This window comes from Nannobrachium achirus (genome assembly GCF_963921795.1).
Source record: "Nannobrachium achirus genome assembly, chromosome: 21".
NCBI lineage: Eukaryota > Metazoa > Chordata > Actinopteri > Myctophiformes > Myctophidae > Nannobrachium > Nannobrachium achirus.
This window is the reverse complement of record NC_137828.1, coordinates 1,863,656-1,889,598: the sequence shown is the minus strand read 5'-3', so window position 1 is coordinate 1,889,598 and position 25,943 is coordinate 1,863,656. Positions and strand designations below refer to the sequence as shown.

The 25,943-nt window shown below is 42.9% G+C and overlaps 1 protein-coding gene across 1 annotated transcript in view; it reads right to left on the bottom strand.

Annotated features, from left to right (window-relative positions):
• Positions 1 to 25,943, bottom strand: part of LOC308307213 (NLR family CARD domain-containing protein 3-like) — a gene marked incomplete at both ends in the record, with an annotated part of 51,652 nt that overhangs the window by 5,626 nt on the left and 20,083 nt on the right. The window contains 8 exons of the mRNA XM_080752384.1: positions 4,336 to 4,503; positions 6,735 to 6,908; positions 10,427 to 10,672; positions 10,775 to 10,959; positions 11,032 to 11,880; positions 14,668 to 14,705; positions 18,117 to 18,375; positions 20,452 to 20,509. Of these exons, the coding sequence (XP_080608510.1) occupies positions 4,336 to 4,503; positions 6,735 to 6,908; positions 10,427 to 10,672; positions 10,775 to 10,959; positions 11,032 to 11,880; positions 14,668 to 14,705; positions 18,117 to 18,375; positions 20,452 to 20,509 (1,977 nt within the window). The remainder of the gene's footprint in view (positions 1 to 4,335; positions 4,504 to 6,734; positions 6,909 to 10,426; positions 10,673 to 10,774; positions 10,960 to 11,031; positions 11,881 to 14,667; positions 14,706 to 18,116; positions 18,376 to 20,451; positions 20,510 to 25,943) is intronic.

Sequence of the window (25,943 nt, the reverse complement as noted above, 5' to 3'; positions counted from 1 at the left end):
TAGGAGTGAAGACAACTCCCCTCTCTGCAGTCTATTTACGAGCAGGCGGCACTAAGGCAGGCTCAGAAAATAATTGGTGATGCGACCCATGTGCTACATGGGAAGTTTGTACTTCTACCTTCGGGAAGAAGGTACAGTGAACCTGTATGGAAGTACATTAGGTTTAAAAAATCATTTGTACCCGTGTCCATTGGATTGTTGAACGACGCTCTGAAACAGCACTGACTGAGAGTATTAATTAATCACTGTGCACAATGTAATGTATGTTTCTACTGTTTTGTTACTGATGTTTTGTGTGTGGCTGTAGCAGGGGTGAAAGCCCAAGACAAATTTCCCTTGTGGACAAATAAAGTATACCTTGACCTTGACCTTGACCTTGACGTGGTCTTTCTTCAAACGGTCTGAAAAGGAGGCGGGGCCGTATCAGTTATTAGTGAATGTATACTTCGTCCGTGATGCGGTGCCGCGCACAACGTGATGCGTTGTTGTTAGCTGGTAGCGCCGCACCGCACGGCTATTTTCAAGAGCTATTGTTCAGGTTCAGGTTCAGGTTCGGTTTATTAGTCAAATGCGTATCCATACAAGTACAGACAAACAATGAAATGCTTGTGCCAAGAGCACTCTCAGCCTTATTGCACACAAAACAATACGACAACAACAGGTCACCCAGGACAACCCAAAAAACAACAAAACAACCATACAGTGTGACAGTGTACAGTTTAAAAACTGCGTATTGCACATGACTACCTACGTCTCGCTTCCATCTCTTCGTTAAGCAACCTGATTGCTTGAGCATAAAAACTATTACTGAAACGGGTGGTGTGAGATTTGATGCTCTGGTAACGTTTTTTTGAAGGGAGGAGATAGAACAGGGAATGGGCGGGATGACAGCTGTCCTTTAAGATGTTCTCTGTCTTTTTCTTACAGCGTGTGTTATAGATTGTGTGTAGCTGTGGTAATTCTGTGCCAATGATTTTGGCAGCTCTCTTCACAATTCTCTGTAACTGTTTACTGTCTTGAGCAGTCACGTTACCAAACCACACTGTTATGCATCCTGTCAATACACTTTCTATGGTACAGCGATAGAAATTAACAAGAGCCTTGGTGCTTAGGCCAAATCTCCTGAGGCGCCGCAGAAAGTACAATCGCTGCTGCGCTTTCTTAAGGATACCTTCGCTGTTTTGAGACCATGTGAGTGAGTTTGTTATGTGAACACCCAGGAATTTGAAACTGTCCACTATGTCTACAGGTGAACCATTTATGGTTACGGGACTGTGATTGACTTCAGATTTCCTAAAGTCAACGATGATCTCTTTTGTTTTACTAACATTTAGAGAGGGATTGTTATTCTGGCACCATAGGGTTAGCTCTTCAATTTCCCTCCTATAGGCCCTCTCATCATCGTTGGATATTAGTCCTATAACCGTGGTGTCATCTGCAAATTTGAGAATAGAATTATTTCCACACCTGGCAACACAGTCATAGGTGAACAGACTATACAACAAGGGACTGAGGCAACAGCCCTGGGGCGCTCCAGTCCTGGTCAATATCTTAGATGAATGCTTGTTCCCTATTCGTACAGATTGTGGCCTGCCTGTCAAAAAGTCAAACAGCCAGTTGCAGATACTACTGCCCAGACCAAGACCCCTGAGTTTCAACACAAGCTTAGATGGTACAATCGTGTTAAAGGCAGAGCTATAATCTATGAAGAGTAGTCTGACATAAGAGTTCTTATTCTCCAGATGTTTCAAGGCAATGTGTAGTGCGAGAGAAATAGCATCATCGACTGATCTATTAGCACAGTATGCAAACTGTAATGGATCAGTATTGGCAGGGATAATGTGCGTTATATGTGATATAACCATTTTTTCCAGACACTTCATAAGAACAGAGGTCAAAGCCACAGGGCGATAATCATTAAGACAGGTGACAGGTTTTTTCTTTGCTATGGGTACAATTATGGTTTCCTTGAAACACAACGGTACCACACACAATGACAGGGACATATTGAAAATGTCAGTAAAGACTCCCGAAAGCTGGTCAAAACACAACTTAAGGACACGTGAGGCAATCCCATCAGGACCGGCCGCCTTATGAGTCCCAACGCTTTTAAAAGTTTTACTCACATCTCGTTGTGTCACCTGCAGCTCCACCGCACCGGGTGTACCCCGCACCGGTGTAACTGGGTCCGTGTTGTGAGATTCAAAGCGGGCGAAAAAGTTATTCAATTCGTCCGGTAGAGAGTCCGAGGTGTTAATAACAGCCGGCTTCGGTTTGTAATCCGTAATCGCCTGCAGCCCTCTCCACATACGCCGTGCGTCACAGCCACTATAGTTGTTCTCCAGTTTGTCCCTATATTGTCTCTTAGCGTCTCTGATCGCCCTCCTCAGGTCGTATCTGGATTTTTTGTACCGTTCCTCGTCCCCAGATTGAAAAGCGGCTCGGCGCTCCCTCAACTTCAGACGAGTATCCTGGTTCATCCACGGCTTCTCGTTGGGATAGGAGCGAACGGTTCGCGCTGGGATGCAATTATCCACACAGAATTTAACATAGCTGGTGACAGTGTCAGCATAGTTATCCAAACTTGTGGCTGAGTCTTTGAAGATGGACCATTCTGTCGATTCAAAGCAGCCCTGGAGTTTAGATACATTATCTGTGGACCAGCACTGTACAGACCTCACCCTGGGTTGGTCGCTCTTCATTCTCTGCTTGTAGGCAGGTAGTAGTAGCACCGCATGGTGGTCAGATCTCCCAAAGTGGGGCCGTTGGACCGCTTTGTAGGCATCCTTGATGGTGGAATAACAGTGATCCAGCGTCCTTACCTTCCTTGTTGGGCACTTAACGTGCTGGTAGAAGTGCGGCAACACCGATTTCAAGTTGCAGTGGTTAAAGTCCCCCGCCACGATTGAAATGGCTTCCGGGTGCTTATTTTCCTGCTTACAAATGACATCGCTTAGCTCGTCCATAGCTTCGGATGCATTCACTTCTGGTGGGATGTATACAGCCGTCAGCAACACACAAGGAAATTCTCTGGGTAGGTAAAACGGTCTGCACCGTAGTGTTAAGTGCTCCAGCACCGACGAGCAGTGGTGTGAGACTATATCCACATTAGTGCACCAAGAGTCGTTGATGTAAAACAGAACACCGCCCGCTTTCGTCTTCCCCGTGTTTGCCATCGAACGGTCCGTGCGGAACACAGAGAAGCCATCTAGCTGTACCGCCCTGTCAGGAACGTCAGCCTTCAGCCACGTCTCCGTGAAACAGAGCACACAGCAGTTCTTTATATCCCTTTCAACGCGTAGCCGGGTTCGGAGGTCGTCCATCTTGTTGTCGATCGCTTGGACGTTTGCCAACAGTATGCTGGGGATGGGTGGTCGCGAAGGGCGTCCACGTAGCTTCACTAGTGAACCCCCTCGCTTCCCTCTCTTCCTCCTATGGCCACGCCATGGTGGAACCGTGCTGCTGTTGTTGTTATACAGTTCTCCCGGCAAATCCGGTCTGAAAACGTCCGAGGCAACAAATCTCAAGTCCAGTAACGTCTGGCGATCGTAGGTCATCGTACAGGACGCATTACGTGCAAAAACAGTGACATACAACATAAAAACCAGCAACAAGGCAAGAGCAGCTCTCAACGTGTCGCCATGCCACGGCGCCATCTTGGAAGTCCACACACACACACACACACACACACACACACACACACACACACACACACACACACACACACAGGCAACACACAGGGAGTGTATGAGCCACAGACTTCAGTCCTCCGGAGCTCCGGTGAAGCACTGGAGCACTTTTTAGCAGAGATGGCTGCTAAAAAATGCTCTGTGCTGCCGAGGAGGAGAGCGTTGGACCCTCGTTCTAATCTCTGACACCTTTTTGGTAGAAGACTTGTACTTTGTACGCGGTTAGGGGGGATTCCATAGCAGATTATATAAAATATTTACCCCTAGAACTGCTTGTTTTAAAATTTGTTTTATGAATTGTCGCATTTTCTCCTCCTCGCACAGTTCTGTTGGGGTTGTTTCACTAGATAATGCTCAGCGCTCAACTCCGCCCCCTCCCATCATATTACCCAATCAAATTAATTTAATTCAGTTACTACAATAAATTAATTTGATTGGGTAATTTAACATGGGGGTACTTGACATCATCAAAAAATTATGCTAATTTGATAGCCTTAATTAGTTGTTTTGGCCGTGTCAGCCCACCTTTAAGTAAAATAAATTAGATTACATTTTCACCACTAAAAGACAAATCATCACCACAGTATTCACAGTATAATCACATAATAAATCACTGGTGAAAATAAATATTGTGAATGAATCTGACCGTAGAGTTTCCAGTTTACAATGTGGACTGTTGAGTGCAGCTTTGAGCGGCTCCAGGTCCAGCAGGTTGTTGTAACTTAAGTCCAGGTGTCGTAGATGTGATGGATTAGAACTGAGAGCTGAAGCCACAACCTCAATGTGTTCCTTTTGGAGGCCACAGCCAACAAGTCTGTAATGACAGATTAAATGTAAAATCAGAGATGATCAAAACAGATCAGACCATGTTCTCTGTCAAGGAGGTTCACTGTTGTGCTGCATGAAATGAGTGTTTGTTTTGGCTACTTTTCTGGCTAAGCTAATAACGACCGTGATTAACACACATTTAATTGAAATGTGCACATAACTTTCCACTGTTGTCATTTGATTGGAACACAAACATTAAATAATAAAAACAATCACAACACACTGCTGTTGCTCCACTCTATAGCAGTGAAGTGAAGAAATGTTCTGTCTATAGATGTACGACCACATTTTGTTTACATATTTTGGTCAACGTTAACCAGACCAAATGCAAAATGCAACAATGTAAACATTTGGTCCTTGATCGTAAACCTTGGGTGTGAAAGGCAGCTAAGAGATCTTCTATCTCGTTCTCCAGACATTAACAGGATGTCAGTAAGAACAGAGAACAGAGAAGTGGAAGACAGATGGAAAGTTGTCTCTAAACTACAGCATGGAATTATATTTATGTATTAAGTAACTTGTAAACCTATAAGGCTGGACTCACACATATGCGTGAAACATCTTCTCCGTATCGTCTGAGAATGGCCACTGGGTGCGCCGTACTAATGCATTGTCAATGGAAGGTTGTTTGGTGTTTTGTCGTTGCCTTGTCTCAAGCTCAACCACAGCCTGTCTTTTGGCCAAGAGACACGGCAACGACAAAACACCAAACAACCTTCCATTGACAATGCATTAGTACGGCGCCCCCAGTGGCCATTCTCAGACGATACGGAGAAGATGATTCATGCAAATGTCTGTACGGCGCCTATTAAGTAATGACCAAGCTCATTGTTTAAAGACCATCCTCTGTACACCCCTCCACTAATGGTATGATCCATTTCTCATTTGAAATAGTTTGTTTTCATTGTAGAATATCTGATGAGGACACTTATAAATAGAGAGAACTTGACTTCTTGTTCTGTGTCGTACTATGTTCTATTGACGCACACACTCATGCACGCACACACACACACACACACACACACACACACACACACACACACACACACACACACACACACACGCACGCACACACGCACACACGCACGCGTATACAAACGCACATGTTAAAATAGCATCACTTGACTAAATACATTATTTGAACAGAAATTAATTTGTATTTACTTTGCAGATTTAGATTATTATTTCAAAATATACACTAGTCACTTATTTCATTACAGTATACTGTGGCTATGGAAAGAAATGAAAATAAACTGCCGATCTACTAGCTCACAACAAGCTTGTAGATCTGCTATTTTTGAAATATTTATACACATTATTAAACGTGTAACACTTGTTACACTTGCATGTTGAGTAACTTTGGTTACTTAATAAATACTTTGGTGCTTTTACTCAAGTACAAATTGTGAATGCAGCACCGTTACTAGTAACATTACAAACAGTATTAAAGCATTGTGGTATTGGTTCTTTTACTTAAAGGGGAAGACCACCCATTTTCAATATTGAAATATGTCATTTATATACCTTAGAAGAGTTGTGTGGAAATAGAAAAAAAGTCCCCCCCCCCTTCTGTGTTGCCTAGAACTGGAGGATTGATTTGGGGGTTTGTATTGTAAAGTATAATGGTGTGATGTCATCACATTGTACTTTGCAATACAAACCCCCAAATCAATCCTCCAGTTCTAGGCAACACAGAAGGGGGGGGGGGGGACTTTTTTCTATTTCCACACAACTCCTCTAAGGTATATTAATGAAGCAGTTCAATATTGAAAATGGGTGGTCTTCCCCTTTAAGTAAAAAAATATGCATATTACATTTTCAGAAAGCCAGTAAAACGCCATAATGGCAAGGGGGATGGTCCAAATGGCTGTCTGAAAATGTAATGTAAATGTTTTTCTGTGAGGCGAGACGTGGCAGGCAATCTGCGGGTCGGGACCCCCACAGAGGTCTCGAAACTTAAGACTGACGGTCGCCACTCTCTGTATGTGTGTGTGTGTGTGTGTGTGTGTGTGTGTGTGTGTGTGTGTGTGTGTGTGTGTGTGTGTGTGTGTGTGTGTGTGTGTGCGTGTGTGTGTGTGTGTGTGTGTGTGTGTGTGTGTGTGTGTGTGTGTGGCTGACGGTCGCCAATCACTCTTCAAATAAAACACCACCAAAGTATTCACAGTATAATCACATAATAAATCACTGGTGAAAATAAGTATTGTGAATGAATCTGACCGTAGAGTTTCCAGTTTACAATGTGGACTGTTGAGTGCAGCTTTGAGCGACTCCAGGTCCAGCCCGGCCAGGTCATTGTAACTTAAGTCCAGGTGTCGTAGATGTGATGGATTAGAACTGAGAGCTGAAGCCACAACCTCAATGTCTTCCTTTTGGAGGTCACAGCCAACAAGTCTGTAATGACAGATTAAATGTAAAATCAGAGATGATCAAAACAGAACAGACCATGTTCTCTGTCAAGGAGGTTCACTGTGGTGCTGCATTACATGAGTGTGTGTGTGTGTGTGTGTGTGTGTGTGTGTGTGTGTGTGTGTGTGTGTGTGTGTGTGTGTGTGTGTGTGTGTGTGTGTGTGTGTGTGTGTGTGTGTGTGTGTGTGTGTGTGTGTGTGTGTGTGTGTGTGTGGGCTACTTTTAGAGTTCTCAACGGGCCTGAAAATTAAGGCCCGGCCCTAACTGAGCCCGTCAGGGTCGGCCCGAGGCCCGGCCCGACCCTAACTAGTTTCATCATTTTAAGCCCGAAGCCCTAAAAAGCCCGAGTGAAGGAAAATAAACACATTTAAAAACGCCTCCAGGTGGCGCCACGCCGCCACCGCGGTGACCGTACCATGTGTTATTATAGCGAGTAGTAGGCTGAGAGAGTGAGATTAGCCTACCTTTCCACTTTTGGTTCGGCAATGTTAGCATGTTCTCTCATGAAGAAAAGTTTAATCCTTAATCCTCCTCATCTTGTTCACACGGTGCAACGCATGCATCTGTCTGCTCTGCTGCATGTGCCGTCTCTGTCACTCAACTCTCAGTGAGTCTCTCTCTCCTCCACTTTCTTTCGTTTCGTTTCAGACAAATTAGGAGTCGACCTGTTGTAACCCCACCATCGTATAGCTGCTGCTGTTGCTGATTTATGACCCTGGGCCTGGCTGGCCTGGATAAGAGATGCACTGATCTGCAAGTTCTAAACAAGTCAGATCGTGATGCAAAGCAGACTTCAGTGGGTTTGCAGATTGAATGGTGTTTTGGTGCGCAACACCAGCCTGCTATTATTAGCAACATGCTGCCAGCATCACTGACTGCGGCTCTCTGTCTCTCACTCACTCTACTCTGCCTCCTCTGCTGCCAGTGGTGTGCTGCTCCGAGTGCTCGCACGGTCACATAGTAAATAAGCGAGTGAAACGCCAGTCAGCGCCATGTTCTTTATCTTTATTAAACTAGCCCTTACCCGTTCAAAGATATGAGCTCCGAAATGATGTGCAGTGTGTGGGTTATGGGATGTGCACTGTGCACACAGTATATGAGGGATGGAAAGTAACTTTAACTGGTGCTTGCATGCTAATATGTAGGAGCATCAATGTAAGAAATACCCGTTCCATTTAACGGCTACAGAGATACTGTGTACCGATCTGCATGATTTTTGGCATCTGTAACAGGGCCAGAACCCCCCCCCCCCCCCCCGCTTGCCCGCCCGCCTGCCCACACCACACTCCCCCCCCTCCCCGTGTGTGTGTGTGTGTGTGTGTGTGGGTTTGTGTGTGATTGTGCATGGCCTGAACAACAGCGCCCTCGGCTACAGAGATACTGTGTATCGATCTGCATGATTTTTGGACAACATCTGTAACAGGTCCAGAACCCCCCAAACCCCCCCCCCCCCCCCCCCCCCCCCGCTTGCCCGCCCGCCTGCCCGCCTGCCCACACCACACTCCCCCCCCCCCCCCCGTGTGTGTGTGTGTGGGTTTGTGTGTGATTGTGCATGGCCTGAACAACAGCGCCCCTCCCTTAACATGTGTGGTCACAAAAGGTACTGTAGGCTAAATAGATATAGATACACCATAAAAATGCTATTATACAGCATACGATTTGTGAAAGTGACAAACGGGCTTCACAGTTATGTCAGGTGTGTTCATATGCTGATGGTGATGCGATTTCAGATCAATTGCTCCAGCCACCGAGGAGAAACGCTGTGACAGACAGACAGACAGACAGACAGACAGACAGACAGACACTCACTCACTCAGACATTCGCAAAATTATAGTATAGATATTTTTTTTTCTCTTTTTTTTTACTGAACCCGAGGCTCGGCCCGACGCGACTAATTAGCATACATTTTGAGCCCGGCCCGGCCCGAAAATGTCGGGTCGGGTCGGGTAGGGTCGGGTTCGGGCCGAAATTGAGAACTCTAGCTACTTTTCTGCCTAAGCTAATAACGGCCGTGATTAACACACATTTAATTGAAATGTGTTCATAACTTTCCACTGTTGTCATTTGATTGGAACACAAACATTAAATAATAAAAACGATCACAACATGATGCTATTACTCAACTCTATAGCAGTGAAGTGAAGAAATATTCTGTCTATAGATGTAGGATCACATTTTGTTTACATATTTTGGTTTGCTTAACAAAGTCCTGTGTGAACCTTAACTAGACCAAATGCAAAATGCAACAATGGTAACATTTGGTCCTTGATCGGAACGTTTTACGTAAACCTTAGCTGTGAAAGGCAGCTAAGAGATCTTCTATCTCGTTCTCCAGACATTAACAGGATGTCAGTAAGAACAGAGAACAGAGAAGTGGAAGACAGACATAAAGTTGTCTCTAATCTACAACATGGAACTTAAATGTATGAATTAAGTAACGTGGAAATCTAATAAGTAATGACCAAGCTCATTGTTTAAAAGACCATCCTCTGTACACCCCTCCACTAATGGTATGATCTAGTTCTCATTTGGAATATTTTGTTTTCATTGTAGAATATCTGATGAGGACACTTATAAATACAGAGAGAACTTGACTTCTTGTTCTGTGTGGTACCATGTTCTATTTACACATGCACGCACAGACGCTCGCAAAAACACAGTTATATCGCATCACAATTTGACTAAATGACCACTGTATTCTGTTCATTGGCTATTTTGGAAATATGGCCGATCTACTGGTACAAGCTCACACCATCTAATCTAAATAGTTACAGTGAGCCTGGTATAAAATCATTAAGCAGGGAGATTTGTTTTCCTCCAATCACCCTTACAGGTCTGAGAGGGTACAAATGGAACCAAATGGACCCTTACAGCTCTGTAACTCTGAGAGTGTACAAATGAAACCAAATGGACCCTTACATGTCTGTAACTCTGAGAGTGTACAAATAGAACCAAATGGACCCTTACGGCTCTGTAACTCTGAGAGTGTACAAATAGAACCAAATGGACCCTTACAGCTCTGTAACTCTGAGAGTGTACAAATGGAACCAAATGGACCCTTACAGCTCTGTAACTCTGAGAGTGTACAAATGGAACCACATGAACCCTTACGGGTCTGTAACTCTGAGAGTGTACAAATAAAACCAAATGGACCCTTACAGCTCTGTAACTCTGATAGTGTACAAATGGAACCAAACGGACCCTTACAGCTCTGTAACTCTGAGAGTGTACAAATGGAACCAAATGGACCCTTACAGGTCTGAGAGTGTACAAATGGAACCAAATGGACCCTTACAAGTCAAAGACAAGCAAAGTAAAAACACTGCATGCGTGCATATACACAACACGCACGCACGCACGCACACACGCACACACGCACACACGCACACACACACACACACACACACACACACGGTTTTCATGGTATTTTTAAAATTCATTAATGAATAAAAGGAGTAAATGACTGAATGTGCTCTAACATGTTGATATTCACATGACTAACCTGGCTGTTGTGCAGTTCCTCACGGCTGGGATCAGTCTCCATCGCCCCCCATAGACTGTGTTGTATTTGTCCAGGTCCAACTCCTCCAGAACCTTCTCTGACGACAGCAGAATGGAGGCCAGAGCTGAACACTGAGGCCAAGAGAGTTTCTTCCCTGATGTGTTCTCTGACTCCAGGTACTGTTGGATCCCCTGACTTACTGAGGGGTCCTGCATCTCCATCAGACAGTGGAAGATGTTGATACATCTGTCAGGAGAGGCATCAGGATTATTCATCTTCTTCAGGTTGTTGATGACTTCCTGGATGCTCTCTGGACTGCTTTGTGTCTGACCCAGAAGACCTGCTAACAGACTCTGGTTGGACTGCAGTGAGAGACCATGAAGGAAACGGACAAACAGGTCCAGGTGTCCACTCTCACTCTTCACGTTTTTGTTCATAACAGCCTTCAGGAAGTCAGACAGGGACAAGTCACTGTATTCTTCATCCTCCTCCTCCTCATCAATCAGGAAGGAATTCAGGACCTCCATGTTCCTCTGGGTGAAACAGTGGAACAGGTAGACTGCAGCCAGAAACTCCTGGATGCTCAGATGAACAAAGCAGTAGACCGTCTGGAGGAAGAACACGTCGTCTTCTTTGAAGAACTTTGTGCAAAATCCTAAGTTCTGCAAGTCCTTCTTCACATCAAGACCACACGCCTTCAGGTCTTTCTCGTAGAAAATGATGTTGCCTTTGTCCAGTTGGTCAAACGCCAGCCTGCCCAGCTTCAGAAGAACTTCTCCTGCATCCTTTATAATCTTATCTTTGTCTGCCTCGTCTAGTCCAGGATTCTTCATCTTCTCCCGCAGGATCTCACCCATCAGGAAGTGGCAGTACATCTCAACCAGGGTTTTGGGCAACTTGATGCTCATCTTCATGTTCTGCAGAACGCTAGCAGTGATCCAACAGAAGACAGGGATTTCACACATCGTGTGGAGGATATTTGACTCCTTGATGTGGGAGTAGATTGAGCTGGCCTGGTTTTTATCACTGATGTTCTTCATGAAGTACTCTTTCTTCTGGTCATCTTTGATGAACCCTCGGACTTCTGTCATCTTGTTAACATAGTCCAGAGGGATCAGATTGGCTGCTACAGGTCGTGAGGTTATCCAGAGGTGAGCAGAGGGGAGCAGGTCCCCCTTGATGAGGCTTACGAGCAACACTTCCACTGGGTAAGAATCGGTCACATTCATGATGCCGAAATCGGTTTTGAAATCGAGCAGGAAATTCATTTCATCGTAGCCATCCATAGCAAACATGACTTTGAAGGGGCTCTTGTTGTAGTTTCCTGACTTCTGCAATTCATTGAAGATGTCATTAAGAGCTTCTTCCTCAATGAATCTGGTTTCCTTGATGCATCTGTGAATCAGCTGTGCCAAAGTAAAGTTTTCTCCCTTGAGCAGATTTAACTGGCGGAACTTGAACGGGAACACGAGGTGTGGATCTTGGGGAAAACATTTGTTGGCCCAGTCAAATAAATATTTGTGTAGAAGGAAGGTTTTGCCAATTCCTGCACAGCCAACGGTCAGCACTGTTCTTCTGTTTCTTCCTGAAGGGTCTTTGAAGATTTCACTGGGTTGGATTGCTTTTTGCTCTCCTGCTGTCTTCATCTCCATCTGTCTGACCTCATGTTGTCTGTGGATGTCTGTGACATTGATGTTTACATTGTAGAGCCAGATGAAGATGTTTTCAAACATGACCTCAAGCTTTTTACCCAATTTTACACTCAGATATGTATCGGCCATGTTGTCTTGAAGCTGCTCTTCATAGTCAGTAATGAGACGCCCTGATGATTTCACCAACAGACCTGTAGTGAACAAAGTAATTCCATGTTTAACAGCCTTGCACAGAGAAAGTAACCCAGAGTTTACCAATTACGAAATAAATGTAAAACCTTTTTTTCAGTATGTGTCATTGTTGAATAGTTCAAGATGCAACACTGGAGTCCCTGCTATTAGGAACAGTAAATGGAGGCTATAAGCACAGTAGAGATCGATTTCTGCAGAGGCTCTTTCTATGATTGCTGTTAATTAATCATGATTGTTCCCAAATATCCTAAAAAAGGTTACCTATGATCATAGATTACTATTTATATAATTTGACCTGGTCCTGTCCTTGTTTACTGTAAGTCTCTCTGGATTAAGAGTGTCTGATAAATGCCTAAAGTTTACATTTTAAATACCATACTCTTATCAACCAGGGCCGCTGGCCGCTCCAAACACATTGCCTGACTTGTGCAGCTTGTTTCTAAACAAAACATTAATTTGAGCTAATACACATGTGCTATGCTGCTAGTTTAAATGAAATAAATGTCTCATACAGGCGCTAGTTTAAATGTTTTTTTTTTTTTTTTTTTTTTTTAGGAATTAAAAGAAAAAAAACATAGTGTATGTGAAAGGGACGACGAGCTAGACACAAAACGTCGTATTTCCTGTCTGGACCGGATCTAGCTTTCCGTATCCGGTCTGAGCCTAGGTCATAGTCCCGCCTCCATTAGTTTGCATTGTAAAAGAAGAGGAAGCTACTCGGCGATGGAAAGCTCGTTTTTCAATCCGATTTTTGCGTTTGGAAACTTTGATCTAATCTCTACACGCCTGGATTATGATCCCCGCACATATCGTGCGTTTTGTGCGCGAACGTGTCCATGTGTTACCATAGCGCAAAGGTGGCTTTTTTCAATGTTTTTTCATGTAACACTGGCGGATAAGCAGGGATTCAGCGTGGCAACGGATATGCGTATTTCAGTGGGGTTTTTTTATTCGTAAGCTGTCACCGAGTCTACTAGATGAGTCGCGCACAGATTGTGCACGATGCGTGCACGTGCCCACGTTAAAAGGTAATTACAATTTGGCAGCTGCTTACTACAGCTATGTTTAAAATGGCAGCAAAATTGTTAGCTTAAGGCATAAGAGCTGGTTCTTAAGACAATCAAAATAGAGCCCTCTATGTTTTAAAATGTAAAGACATTGTATCCCTCAGGTAATTAAATATTTGCGTTATGTGTTTGTATAGGTCTATCTCCATCTTTGGACATGTATATGGGCTATAATACATCTGTGAACTGGATGAAATAGCTCTACTGTACATTTCTCAAGAGGAATTTCAAAACATATTGATTTTAGACTGGTGCAGTAACTGATTGTCTCACAGTCTGTGGCAGAGTGGATACATATGCAGTTACCGTTAACAAGAAACTCTGATTCTGTCAGAGAAGAGTGATGGAGGAACAACGTACATGCAGTGAGTGTTGCCAGGTCTGATTATTATAAGCCACGTTGGGCTTGTTTCTCCTGTAAATTGCTTATAATTAATGGCGGATGCGGTTGTGAGCTTGTAGATCGGATCAGCTATTTTCAAATAGCTGACAGACAGTGTATAGGTTTAAAGTCCTCATGTAGCCTATAGTTTACTGCTTTTGGGCTTTTTTCATAGACTGTTGCTTATTCCTCTCTCAAAATCTGGCAACACCCAGCTATTTTGATAATGGGGTTTATATTGAAACACTTTTGTATTGTGCTTCCTAAATAAAGCACGTTGAAACTGAAGAAGATGGCCAATGTTGATGATAATAAAATCAAAAGTGTATCGATTTTTGGTATATCTGGAATTATGGATATTTTGTAAAAAGAGAGGGTCTGTACCTGGAATAGAAAGGCTGTTTGTGATCTTTGGTTCAGGTGGTCCTGTAGAAGAGAGAAGCTTACTCATTTCAATTTTCTTAATGTCTGTCTTTAATGTTAAAAGGTGCAATAGCTGACCAAATGAGACTAAAATCTAAACTTTTCATACTTTCAATGAATTGTGCATTTTCTTTTTCTTTTTTTTTTTTTTTACCTGGCAGCACAAAAGAAGAATTCCATTCCTTGAGTTGTGGATACGTGCCGAGAATCTCTGGGTTTCTTAGAAGTTTTAGGAACTGAGATGAAATGTCCTCTCCTTTATCAGTCACAGTGTCAATAAGTTTAATGAAAACATCTTCTGGCTGTGCTATATTCCTCAGTTGTGTATAAACTCTTCTCTCAAGAATTCCATCAGCACGAGCGTGCTGTACAATGTGTTGATCTGAGCCAAACCACTCGACAAGTTTCATCTTGTTGGCGACCAATATGCCCACGGACGAGCCCTATAGAAATGAGTAGCAGGTATTATTATGTTTTTCAATATCTAACAGTTGTTACAATGACATTTATTTTGAGTACACCTACCTGGTCTGAAGCCATGGTCTTCTCTGGATGAGGCACAGCTGACAAGCAAAGAAGAAATGTAATCTTTCATTACGATCGCCACTTAAAACAAATCAACGTTGAAGCCTCACAACATGTTGTCACCAACAAGGACAACAACCTTTTTTAACTCATTGACTGTGTCCGTTATGCTAATGAAAAGTATGATGAGTTCTCAATATCCTTTAATCGCTATAAAACAATTAAAGTATGATCACCGATCTGACATTATTTTTTCCACCTAGAGTCTGGACTACCCGTTGAAACCGGATACGGATGTTCTGGGACCGGAAACGGGGCGGGACAACAACTCCCTGTATCCTGTTACGCAACACATTCACTTCCTTGTTATGCAACATGCATGCTTCGTGCAAACGCGATCGATATGGGCTACGGAGGACAGTTGTTTTTTGTTGCTTACCATGGCATAATAATAATAATAATAGCTGGAATTTATATAGCGCTTTTCTGATTACTCAAAGTCGCTTTACAACACTGTGTGTGTGTGTGTGTGTGTGTGTGTGTGTGTGTGTGTGTGTGTGTGTGTGTGTGTGTGTGTGTGTGTGTGTGTGTGTGTGTGTGTGTGTGTGTGTGTGTGTGTGTGTGTGTGTGGCAGGTAAAAACAACAACTTTATTTGGAAGAAAACTAGGATAAGAAGATACAATAAGAGCTAAAAACAATAACAACAAGTGTAGGTACAAGGCCAGCTGGGAAAGGCGATGGTAAATAAGTGGGTCTTCAGGGCGGTTTTAAAGGTGGGGATGGAGGGGGCGTCTCTGATATGTTTAGGGAGGTCGTTCCAGAGGGTGGGGGCGGCCACAGAAAAGGCCCTGTCACCCCAGGTTCGGTGCTTGGGCTTGGGGACCTGGAGGAGGCCAGCCTCACTGGACCTGAGCGAATGGGTCGGGACATATGGCTCGAGTAGGTCGGAGAGGTAAGGGGGGGCCAGATTGTGCAGTGACTTGTAGGTGGTGAGGAGTAGTTTGAAGTGGATCCGTTGATTGACAGGGAGCCAGTGGAGGTCATGGGGGACTGGTGTGATGTGGTCTCTGGAGCGGGTGCTGGTGAGTAGGCGGGCGGCTGAGTTTTGTACGTATTGGAGTTTGTTGAGGGTTTTGGTGGTGATGCCATAAAGTATGCTGTTGCAGTAATCCAACCGTGATGAGATGAAGGCGTGAATGAGGGTTTTGGCAGCAGAGAAAGTCAGGGAGGGGCGGAGGCGGGCGATGTTGTGAAGGTGGAAGAATGCAATTTTGGTTATATTGTTTACGTGGGGGAGGAATGACAGGTGGGGCATGATCAAAGAGCGTGCGCGATCTGTGAACCGTCGTTAAATAGGGGTCAAAATAGCAGGTGATGAGGTTAATAGCAACTAAAAGATGAGTCTTATTAATTTTTTTTCAGAGGAGCACACTATTATTTATCTTTTTACTGCTGGCAAAGGGTTAGGGTTACCTTAAACCTAACCCTATGAAAATTGGTACACATCTGTATTATGTCCCGACTTACATAAGTCTCTTGGAGACATAACCTAAACCCAGCAGCAAGTCAGCTGTTTTTAATTCATTGTAGCATTGTGCCATCTTCACAGGTCATACTTTAACAAATTCCTCCTTGGAGGATGGGCAGAATCACCTCAAACTCGTTCAGCGTACACAAGAGACCTTAACTCTTTTACTGCTTCGAACTTTAACACTCGTCCCAATTCTGAACGTGGCATGTCGCCAATACGAACACTCGTTATTTTACCTTGTTTGATGACTGTAAGCTGATGAGGGGTCGCACGGGTGTGTACAGTAAAAACATCTCCCGTAATGCTGCTTTGAAATGTCCACCACACGTAAACATCAATGGATGTCCAATTCACTTCCTGGCTATTCTCTGAGGACCTGATCTAGAAAATGCATTTCTACACTCTGAACGATGTAAAGAGGGGAGGGCCATTTCACATCCATTCCTTGCATAAGGCTTCCCCATGCTGTCAGTTTGGCTACAGTACATGTATATGTGTCCACTGAAAAAAGATTTGGTTCGGAAATCATCCATAGATAATTTTCTATAACATCGCAAAGCTAAGCTACTACTACTAAGCTACTATTTGCTGGCACCAGCACAAATACATAAATAATAAATATGGCAGTAAAACTGTAACAAGTTATCAAAAGCGTGAGTTTTCATAAAACGGCAAGACAGTTGTGAAGCGTCAAACTTTGTTGTTTCACTGCCAAACAGGAAGTGAAAATAGCCGATCTACTAGTCAAAAATCTATTTTTTTCTGTGTATCTTTTAAAAAGATTTCCATATTGACTTGACTTGGTGTCATTGAAATCATATCAGAGTAATTGGCTTTCATTGGTTTAACTTGGCTCAACCCATGTTGTTATTTGTATACTCTTTGTAAAACTCTTGTGTAGCCTCAATCAACTCGCCCCTCTGCTGATCGATTGTTGGTACCTCCTATTAGCTATAACTTATGAGTTGCTTCACTGGACTCGGAATGCTTTTTGTGCAAAACAAATGCTTGCAATGGATTCAGCATCATGTCAAACCCCTAGTTAGACCCCTCACATCCTACTTAAAGCAGTTTTTTTTCTGGGTATGTTTCTCCTGTATAGAAAGTCGATGGGAGCCCAACTTGATTTGGCCACATCTTTTGTGGATCATTCATATCCCTAGTTTCCCCCAGAATATGGATGCTGGGGTTCAAGTGGTTAATCAGTTCATTGAAGACATCTATTCATAGAGTCAGCTCACCTTTAGAGACGTCTCTACTTGTTGAAGATGAGGTTGGCATCGATGAGTCAGCAGCATCTGATGCATCTGATGTTTCAACTATTGTGTCAGAAAAGACAACAGAAACCTGCTATTACCTGGCAGTAATTATCCTGACATTAATCTTTATTATTATATTGCACTGATTTTAGTAATGTAATTAATTGTTGTCTTCAGGCTGAATTAGGAAAGACAACCAGGTGCAATAGCTTGGACACAGCTTCTATTCAATGTGTGTGAGAAGCTGTGTCCAAAAGTTTGACTGGTAGGGTATTGGTAACTATTAATATATGTCCCATCACAATATAAACACTTTCTCCCTATCTGTATACAACTCCTCACAAATAAATAGCCCCTCTCTTGCACATGCACATTCTGTTTGGTAATGGTTTTGGAAATAGGTCTAAGCTGCAGGACTCAAGAATGCCTTCTCGGGAGCATAGGTGACGTCACCATTTTAAAAGTAGTATTGCCAGGACTGACAAAAGATATGCAGATCTTGACTGGCTTTAAAAAATCATCTAAGCCAAGTTTTAGTTTATACACAAGATAATTACTTAGCTGTGCATTCCCCTCCCAATTACACAATGAGTTTAGCAGCAGTGTCTAATTACAATATACTAATTATTTCAATATATTGTTAATTGTCTCCTCCTACCTTGGTTGTCCAGTAGATCATTCCTGTGGATGTTGTTCAGAATGATCGCTATGATCTTCTGAGCTTCTGAACTGGAGTAGCTCCGCACCATCAGACAAGCGATGGTCCTCCTGTCCTCCTTCTTTCTCTTTGGGATTGGATCGAGGCCTTCAAGGACCTCAGGGCATCGCAAATGAATCTTGAACATCTCAAACTCAAAGTCTTTGAGCTTATCGAGAGTTTTCAAGATGCGTTCCTCAAGTGGCCCCAAGGTTGAGGCCTGGTACAAACAGAGGATGATAACATCTCAGCTTCATTCTCTTAAAGCTATACTGTGTAAGTTGCTAAACTAGTGGTCAGTAGTGGTATTGCTTTTTTCGGCCGCTTTTCGCCCGGAGTCTTCGCGGACCACCGCCGCGGACCACCGGAGCGGCGCCGCAAACCACCGCGACTATACAAATCCGTGGAGGTGTAGAACGCATGGTAGAACGTAATTTTCTGGCCAGGATTTGGGGATTAAGAGGTTAAGAATCCTTCACCATCGTAAACACTGTAGCTGAGGGAGGCTACTTCCTGAAGATACTGAAGATACTGCAGATACGCCTGTGATTGGCCGGTAGTGTACCATGTGTTTATGATCCGCGATATGATTGGCCAACGTATACACAACGTATACAGATGATGCAGATGACGTCATTTTGCCGCGAAATTCTCCCCCCCTCACGGCTCATAGAAAACAAATAAAGAAAAGGCTTTAGAAGCTGAAAATAACGGAGTGGGTGTTCTAAAACATTAGCGATTTAACAGTTAGGACAATTTTAAGATTTGTTTTATAAAAAAAGTTACATGGTATAACTTTAATGTGTTGGTTGTGAAGAGACTGAACACAAGCTTAACCATACTTTATATACATTAGTGAATAGTATACACTTTAACACAATGGGTGCCCTGGGGCGTCTGGAGACGTCTTTAAAGGGCCTACACCATGCTTTTAAAACTATATTTTTTGTATAAATATATGCTCAAAATTGAGTCTTATGCTGCATTCACACTGCAGATATATAGTTGAACGTTTAGCTTGCTTGGTCAATGTTATCTCAATGGAAACCAGCTTTAAAGCTTCCAAACCTTCGTTTGGTGTGTGTCCTGTATCTTTTAAAGCTGGTTTCCATTGCTTGGTCAATGTTATCTCAATGGAAACCAGCTTTAAAGATACAGGACACACACCAAACGAAGGTTTGGAAGCTTTAAAGCTGGTTTCCATTGAGATAACATTGAATTACCAAGCTAAACGTTCAACTATATATCTGCAGTGTGAATGCAGCTTTAGACAGGTTTTAACCCTCAACAAACACTCTGACCATTCTTTTTGTTTGTTCTAGCTCTACTATAATGAGGCTCTCCAGCTGCAATACCAAAACGGCCTCTGTTTGCTCAGGGGCGCATCTAGTGGGGGTTTTCCAGAGAAAAAAAAAGTTTTTTGAAAAAAAAAAAAGTTTTTTGAAAAAAAAAAAAGTTTTTTTAAAAAAAAAGTTTTTTTAAAAAAAAAGTTTTTTTAAAAAAAAAGTTTTTTGAAAAAAAAAAGTTTTTTGAAAAAAAAGTTTTTTGAAAAAAAAGTTTTTTGAAAAAAGTTTTTTGAAAAAAGTTTTTTGAAAAAAAAGTTTTTTGAAAAAAAAAGTTTTTTGAAAAAAAAAGTTTTGGAAAAAAAAACATTTTTTGAAAAACATTTTTTTTTGAAAAAAAATAAGTTTTGAAAAAAAGTTTTTTTGAAAAAAAAACAATTTTTTATTTTTTATTTTTTTTTTACTCTGAAAAAAAAACGGGAATCCGTGTGACGTCACACGGATCAACTCTCAGAACAGCACTGTTCTGAGAACCCGTGGAAAGCTTTTCATCTCTGTCTTCCCAAAACCAGAGAAAGACACAATGTACAGAAATAGGACTTTGTGAGGATAGAAGGTGCCAGTGGGACCCCAAAAAAAGGTTTTAAAATAGAAAAAGTGAAAATTCATGGTGTAGGTCCTTTAAATCAAAGTTGACAATCCTGGCGTTTCTAGCAATAAATAATAATCAATATTACTATTTTATCGCCAAATTAGCAAAAACATACCATAACCATAAGGCTTAGCGGCCGTGACGCGCACGCACATTTCCTGGTTTGCGTGACATGCGCGCAGCCCAGCAAAGACAAGCTTCAGTCTCCCCCCATAGAAAGTCAATGTAAAATGGCGGCTGTTGTTTACGCATCTTAATTTAATGTACAGTGTTCAGTCAGGTTGTTCTTACAGTGAATGTCTACCATGTATTTAAACATAAACTCTGGTCTTCAGTTAGTGTGGTGTGTAAATAAACATACTTTGCGTGATAGGAGGTTCCCCATCTTTATGTCTTCCTTGCTGCTGCTTCTAATGGATCTGGTGAAAGATGACAACAACAACATTGACATTTAAAAATCCAAACATGGGCGGGGGAGTGGGGAGGCGGGGGAGACCCAAGTGAAAACATACGTCATTTATTATCATTATCATTATCAAACCATTGTTAGATCAACACGCTGATGTATTGATAGATTCACCTAGAACGGCCTGGCAAGCATCATTATTTTCTCACTGGAACAAGACACGGGCAATGCTTCAAATGATCTGAATTGTTTTCTCTCCTCGCACAAAGGCGAGAGACAGCCGCTGATCGGACCGTCCGCGTCCGAGCGGCCCAAGCGGACACGGACGGACTGAGCGGGAGCTGATGTGTGAGGACGGACGGACGGACGGACGGGCGGACGGACGGACGGACGGACGGACGGGCGGACGGACGGACGGACGGACGGACGGACGGACGGACGCCCACCCTTCCCACAGCCAATGACATTAATACATTTAGCCAGATTGACAGTTCAGCACCAAATAAGAACTAAATATCAATATTGCACTTGAATGTCAGAGCTAAAAATCAACATGTAAATATGAGATGAATGCATTCATGTGTAACTATAACGCTTAACTGCAAACTGATAACTGCTTGCAGGCCGTGCTTAGCGACCCGAGTCGCAAACTTTTTATTCAAATACTTTCTATAATAATTCTGTTACTGTAGCAACATTTTTCAGGAAACTATCCAGTCTACAAGCTCACAAAGCTTCACATAGCAACACCTTGTAGCTTGTAGATCAGCTATTTTGGAACAAGCTTTACAAATCATGTGACATTAACTCTATTACAGACATCCAGAACACCATTTCTCATTTGTGGTGCACTGACAACTACCTAGTAGGGATGTGGAGATATACCGGTACGGATCGTAAACGCGATACAAACGTGCACGATACGAGTGAATCGGTTCATTCAGTGTCACAGATCGCGTTAGACCGGTAATTGCCGGTTTTGACCGTTTTTTTATGGCCAAGACCGGAAAATAAAATTCCTCCCGGACATTCTGACCGATTGAAAAAACAATGGTCATTTATCATTATCGGCGTCTGCTCCTCATGCGCAGGCTGCCTCTATATCTCTCTCTCTCTCTCTCTATCGCTCGCCCGCCCTCCCTCTCTCTCTCTCTCTCTCTCTCTCTCTCTCTCTCTCGCTCGCTCGCTCGCTCGCCCGTCCGCTCTCCCTCTCTCTCTCGCTCGCTCATTTCAGTGTCAGTTTGCGACACGCACTGCATATAAAGCCATGGGATTTAAGGAATGCACGCACGGTCAGCAATCAACCCATATGAACAAACATTATACACTTGTTTGAAGTTCTTTATGAGGAGATGGAGTGGAGACAGTAGGAAGAGCCTTTTCAACTCTCCTAAAGTTGCATAACATGCGCACGGACGCACTGTCTGTCTGTGTCACTACTCGACAGTGAGTATCGGATTCATTGCTGGTCAGATCAGATGAATCTATCAACCTTGAACCTTTCCTTATGAAGCAAATGCTATTTTTCAATATTCTTAAGTCAAGACATGGTAAGGCCTACTGTTGGCATGAAAGATGATGACAGAAAGACCTTGTTGTGAAAGCAGTATGCCACATGCAGACAGCCTGCGCGATTAGTCCAATAATTAATTCCCTTATGCGAGATTGAAGCGTTTTTTTTTCTTTCTTTCTTTTTAGCCTACTTTTTCATTCAATTCGTTTTCAGTCCCAACTATGCAGTGAGTAGGCCTAATAGACTACTTTAACTGTTGCTATTGGCTGTTTGTACACCTGCTTGTAATTTATGCATTAAAATGATTATGTCCGGTATTTTCTTCAGATGTCCGGTAAATTTTTATCATGCCGGTCACGGTGACCGGCTGTTAAAAATCCTAGCGCGACCTCTGTTCAGTGTGTACCGGTACAATAGACGGCTGAAATTGTGATGGATCGTACCGTGAGTGTCTGGATCGGTAAATTCTGTGGTTGTATCGGTTCTTCCATATAGTATTTCATTCTATCCTGTTTCCGAGGCGCCATGAATGCACCATCATCAGCCGTTCAGCCCCCTCCCCAAAAGCCAGTCTTTAACGCGAGCTGCGACTCGGACAGACGGACAACATCTGCACTCTGCATGCAGGCAACCAGGGAGACAGACAGTGCAGCGAAATGCGAGTGAATCAACACAGACAAACTAGCACCCCCACAGGTTAAAAAGATGCAAGATTAGTAGTACAGTACTTAGCTTTATAACATCCAAGTCCGCTGCGCTGATTGTTGTCACAGAGTAGCACAGGCTGATCGAGTGATATGTAATCAACAGTCGTTTCTTAGCGAATCTCCGATGGACAATTGATTGAGATCATCTTCTGCGCTATATTAACTGCACACACACAACAACAATGTTGCTGGGTGTTGTAGGACTACTGCTTGCGTTTAAAACAATTATAGTATTTGTCACTGTTCTACAACTTTCCTGTTGATGCAATGATGCAAGCAACTCTCTCACTTTCTCTGCTGCTAGTTCTGCTCTGGGAAAGAAGCCTAATTTATACATCGCAGTACAAGGGTGTCGCACCTAAAATAGCAGACCTACAAGCTCACAATGTGTCGTGGATGCGACGCGCTGTGAGCTTGTCGGTCTGTTTTAAAACATTTTGGCTATAAAAATTGCATAATCCTGGATTAAATATAATATAATATTATAATATAATATAATATAATATAATATAATATAATATAATATAATATTATGTAATATAATATAATATAATATAATATAATATAATATAATATAATATAATATACAAACCAGGGAGGGACTTTATTGTTTTTCAGGTCAAGGACCCCTTAGCTCAGACAGAGATCAAGCAGGGACCCTCGCTGTAGGCTAGGTATTATAGCCTACTGTATCACACAAATATTTGGCAGGCCCCCTGTAATAACCCTGGATTGGGGTCCCTGACCCCCAGTTGAAGACATACTAATAATGACAAAGGCCTTCTATATGATTAGTTATCAAACAATTCTACAATAGCCAGCAGCTTTGTGTTCTCCCAGAATACTATATGTTGGGTTGTTAGACAGAGCCTAGTACTACAGTGAAACAATAAATTGCCTTGAATTTAAATTTCATAATTTTTTAGTCGCTATGTTTTGTACATTTTGGGATGTGGGCTTGAATCGTGGTGAATCGTGAATCGTATCGCATCGTATCGGGAACAGGGGTGGATCGTGATGTATCGTATCGGCAGGATTTCAATGTATCGCAATTATATCGTATCGCTGGCAGTGTATCAAGGTGCCGCCTCAGTGGTCAAGATTCGCATCCCTACTACCTAGAGTTGAATGTTTTACACTGACAACTACCTAGAGTTGACTACCTACTACCTAGAGTTGAATGTGGACAAAACAAAAGAGCTGCTCTTTCAAGCGACTCAACCCACTCCTCATTCATGGTAAAACAGTAGAACAGGTTTGATCAACACATTACATCTATCCAACGTTTCCAGTAAAGACTTCATGTCATCCGTAAGTTAAGATCACCATCTGTTGCCCCTCATCTTCTGTTATTACTGTACAAAAGCATTATTCAACCTGTTCTGTTGTACTGCTCTGCCTTGTTTATTCACCATACTGGCCATGCCTAACAGAAACACACTTTACAGTATCACCCTTATCGCTTCCAAGTTCATCAAGCTTCCCACACCCACACTGTCTGATATGAACAATAAGGCCATCACACGCTTAGCACTCTCAATAATAAATAACACTGACCATCCTCTGTAGCAGGCACGTGCACACATAGACAGGGACGTGCTGGGCCCCTAATTCAGCCCGGGAAAAAGAGTTGTAGAGGCCCTCATTGCGCGCTATAGAGAGAGATCTCTCTCTATAGCGCTGCTGCTACTCAAAGATTTGCCATTTCAGATCATGACAAGTGACAAGCCAGTGGGCCAATTACATTAGTTATATTTTGTCATTGCCTGGTGGAAACCTTGTATGTCCAAAACCGTTTGTTTTGTATTTATCATTTAAAAAATGATTTAAACTAGTGAAAACAGCCGATCTACAAGCACACAACGCCTCGCGGTGCGAGGCGTCGTGTGCTTGTAGATCTGCTGTTTTCACTACTTTTGTGCAACGGCCTTGTATGATGAAGCAGGGCTTTGCTTTGTGAAAAAAATTTACAAATTTGAAACTTGGAGATACAAGGTTTCTGCCCGACAGTGACGATTTACTTTGTTGGCCGCCCAGCCCCCAAAATGGAACGAAGGCCGACATTTTATTACTAATGGCCGGCCTGGACCGGCCGGGAATGAACCGGCCGTTCGGGAGTTGTCCCGCTTCTCCCAATGGCCAGCACGTCCCTGCACATAGACATCAAAGGGGGCTTGAGCCCCTGTCCTTTTAACAGTCTGTAAAAAGTGCCCTCTCCAGACCATGAATGCAGTTTTTACTATGGTGAAAGAAATGCAAATGTCCTCTTTCCATGCAATACCTGAAGGCAGCATTCAAGAGAATTGCCTTGTCCAAACTCTCCCGAACTTGAATGCAGCATCTTATGTTGAAAGAACTGCCCTCTCTGTGTAGAAATCCATGCTGTTACGCCACATCTCCAGTATTGCCTTTGTTGATGCTTAGTTTAGTGTGGTATCAAGTACTGAAAATGGCCGACTTCCAAGCTCACAGCGGGTCGCAGCGCGAGGCATTGTGAGCTTGGAGGTCTGCTATTTTCAATATTTTCGCCAAAAGGCCCTTTTAGAAATGTCAGCCCCTGCCTCTCTGACATTCTCTGCACGTCCCTGCTCTGTATGTCTACGTGTTGTCTCCTCAGCCATCGCTGCACTAAACAAACTGCTAAACAATCTGCTAAACAACAAACTGCTAAACAAACTGCTAAACAATAAACTGCTAAACAAACTGCTAAACAATCTGCTAAACAACAAACTGCTAAACAATCTGCTAAACAACAAACTGCTAAACAAACTGCTAAACAACAAACTGCTAAACAAACTGCTAAACAATCTGCTAAACAACAAACTGCTAAAAGACTGCTAAACAAACTGCCCCGTCGCTAGGATGGTTTTCTGTGCATAGTGGAGACCTGATGATCTGTCTGTGTGATTTGTTGTGTTGTTATATGGTTATGTGTTGTTTTGTTGTATGAAGAGACTGTGAAGACAAGTTTCGCTTCGGGGACAACCTAACTATTAATTTAGCGAATGTCTGTCTGTCTGTCTGTCCGTCCATCCATCCATCTGACCATCTGCATGATGACATCACTGATACTACACAGTTTTGTCGATTCGGGTCGGACATATCATGCACTCTCTGATAATGTGCACAGCGCACAACTCCTGTGTGTGTGTGTGTGTGTGTGTGTGTGTGTGTGTGTGTGTGTGTGTGTGTGTGTGTGTGTGTGTGACTGTGTGCTGCTCGCACAT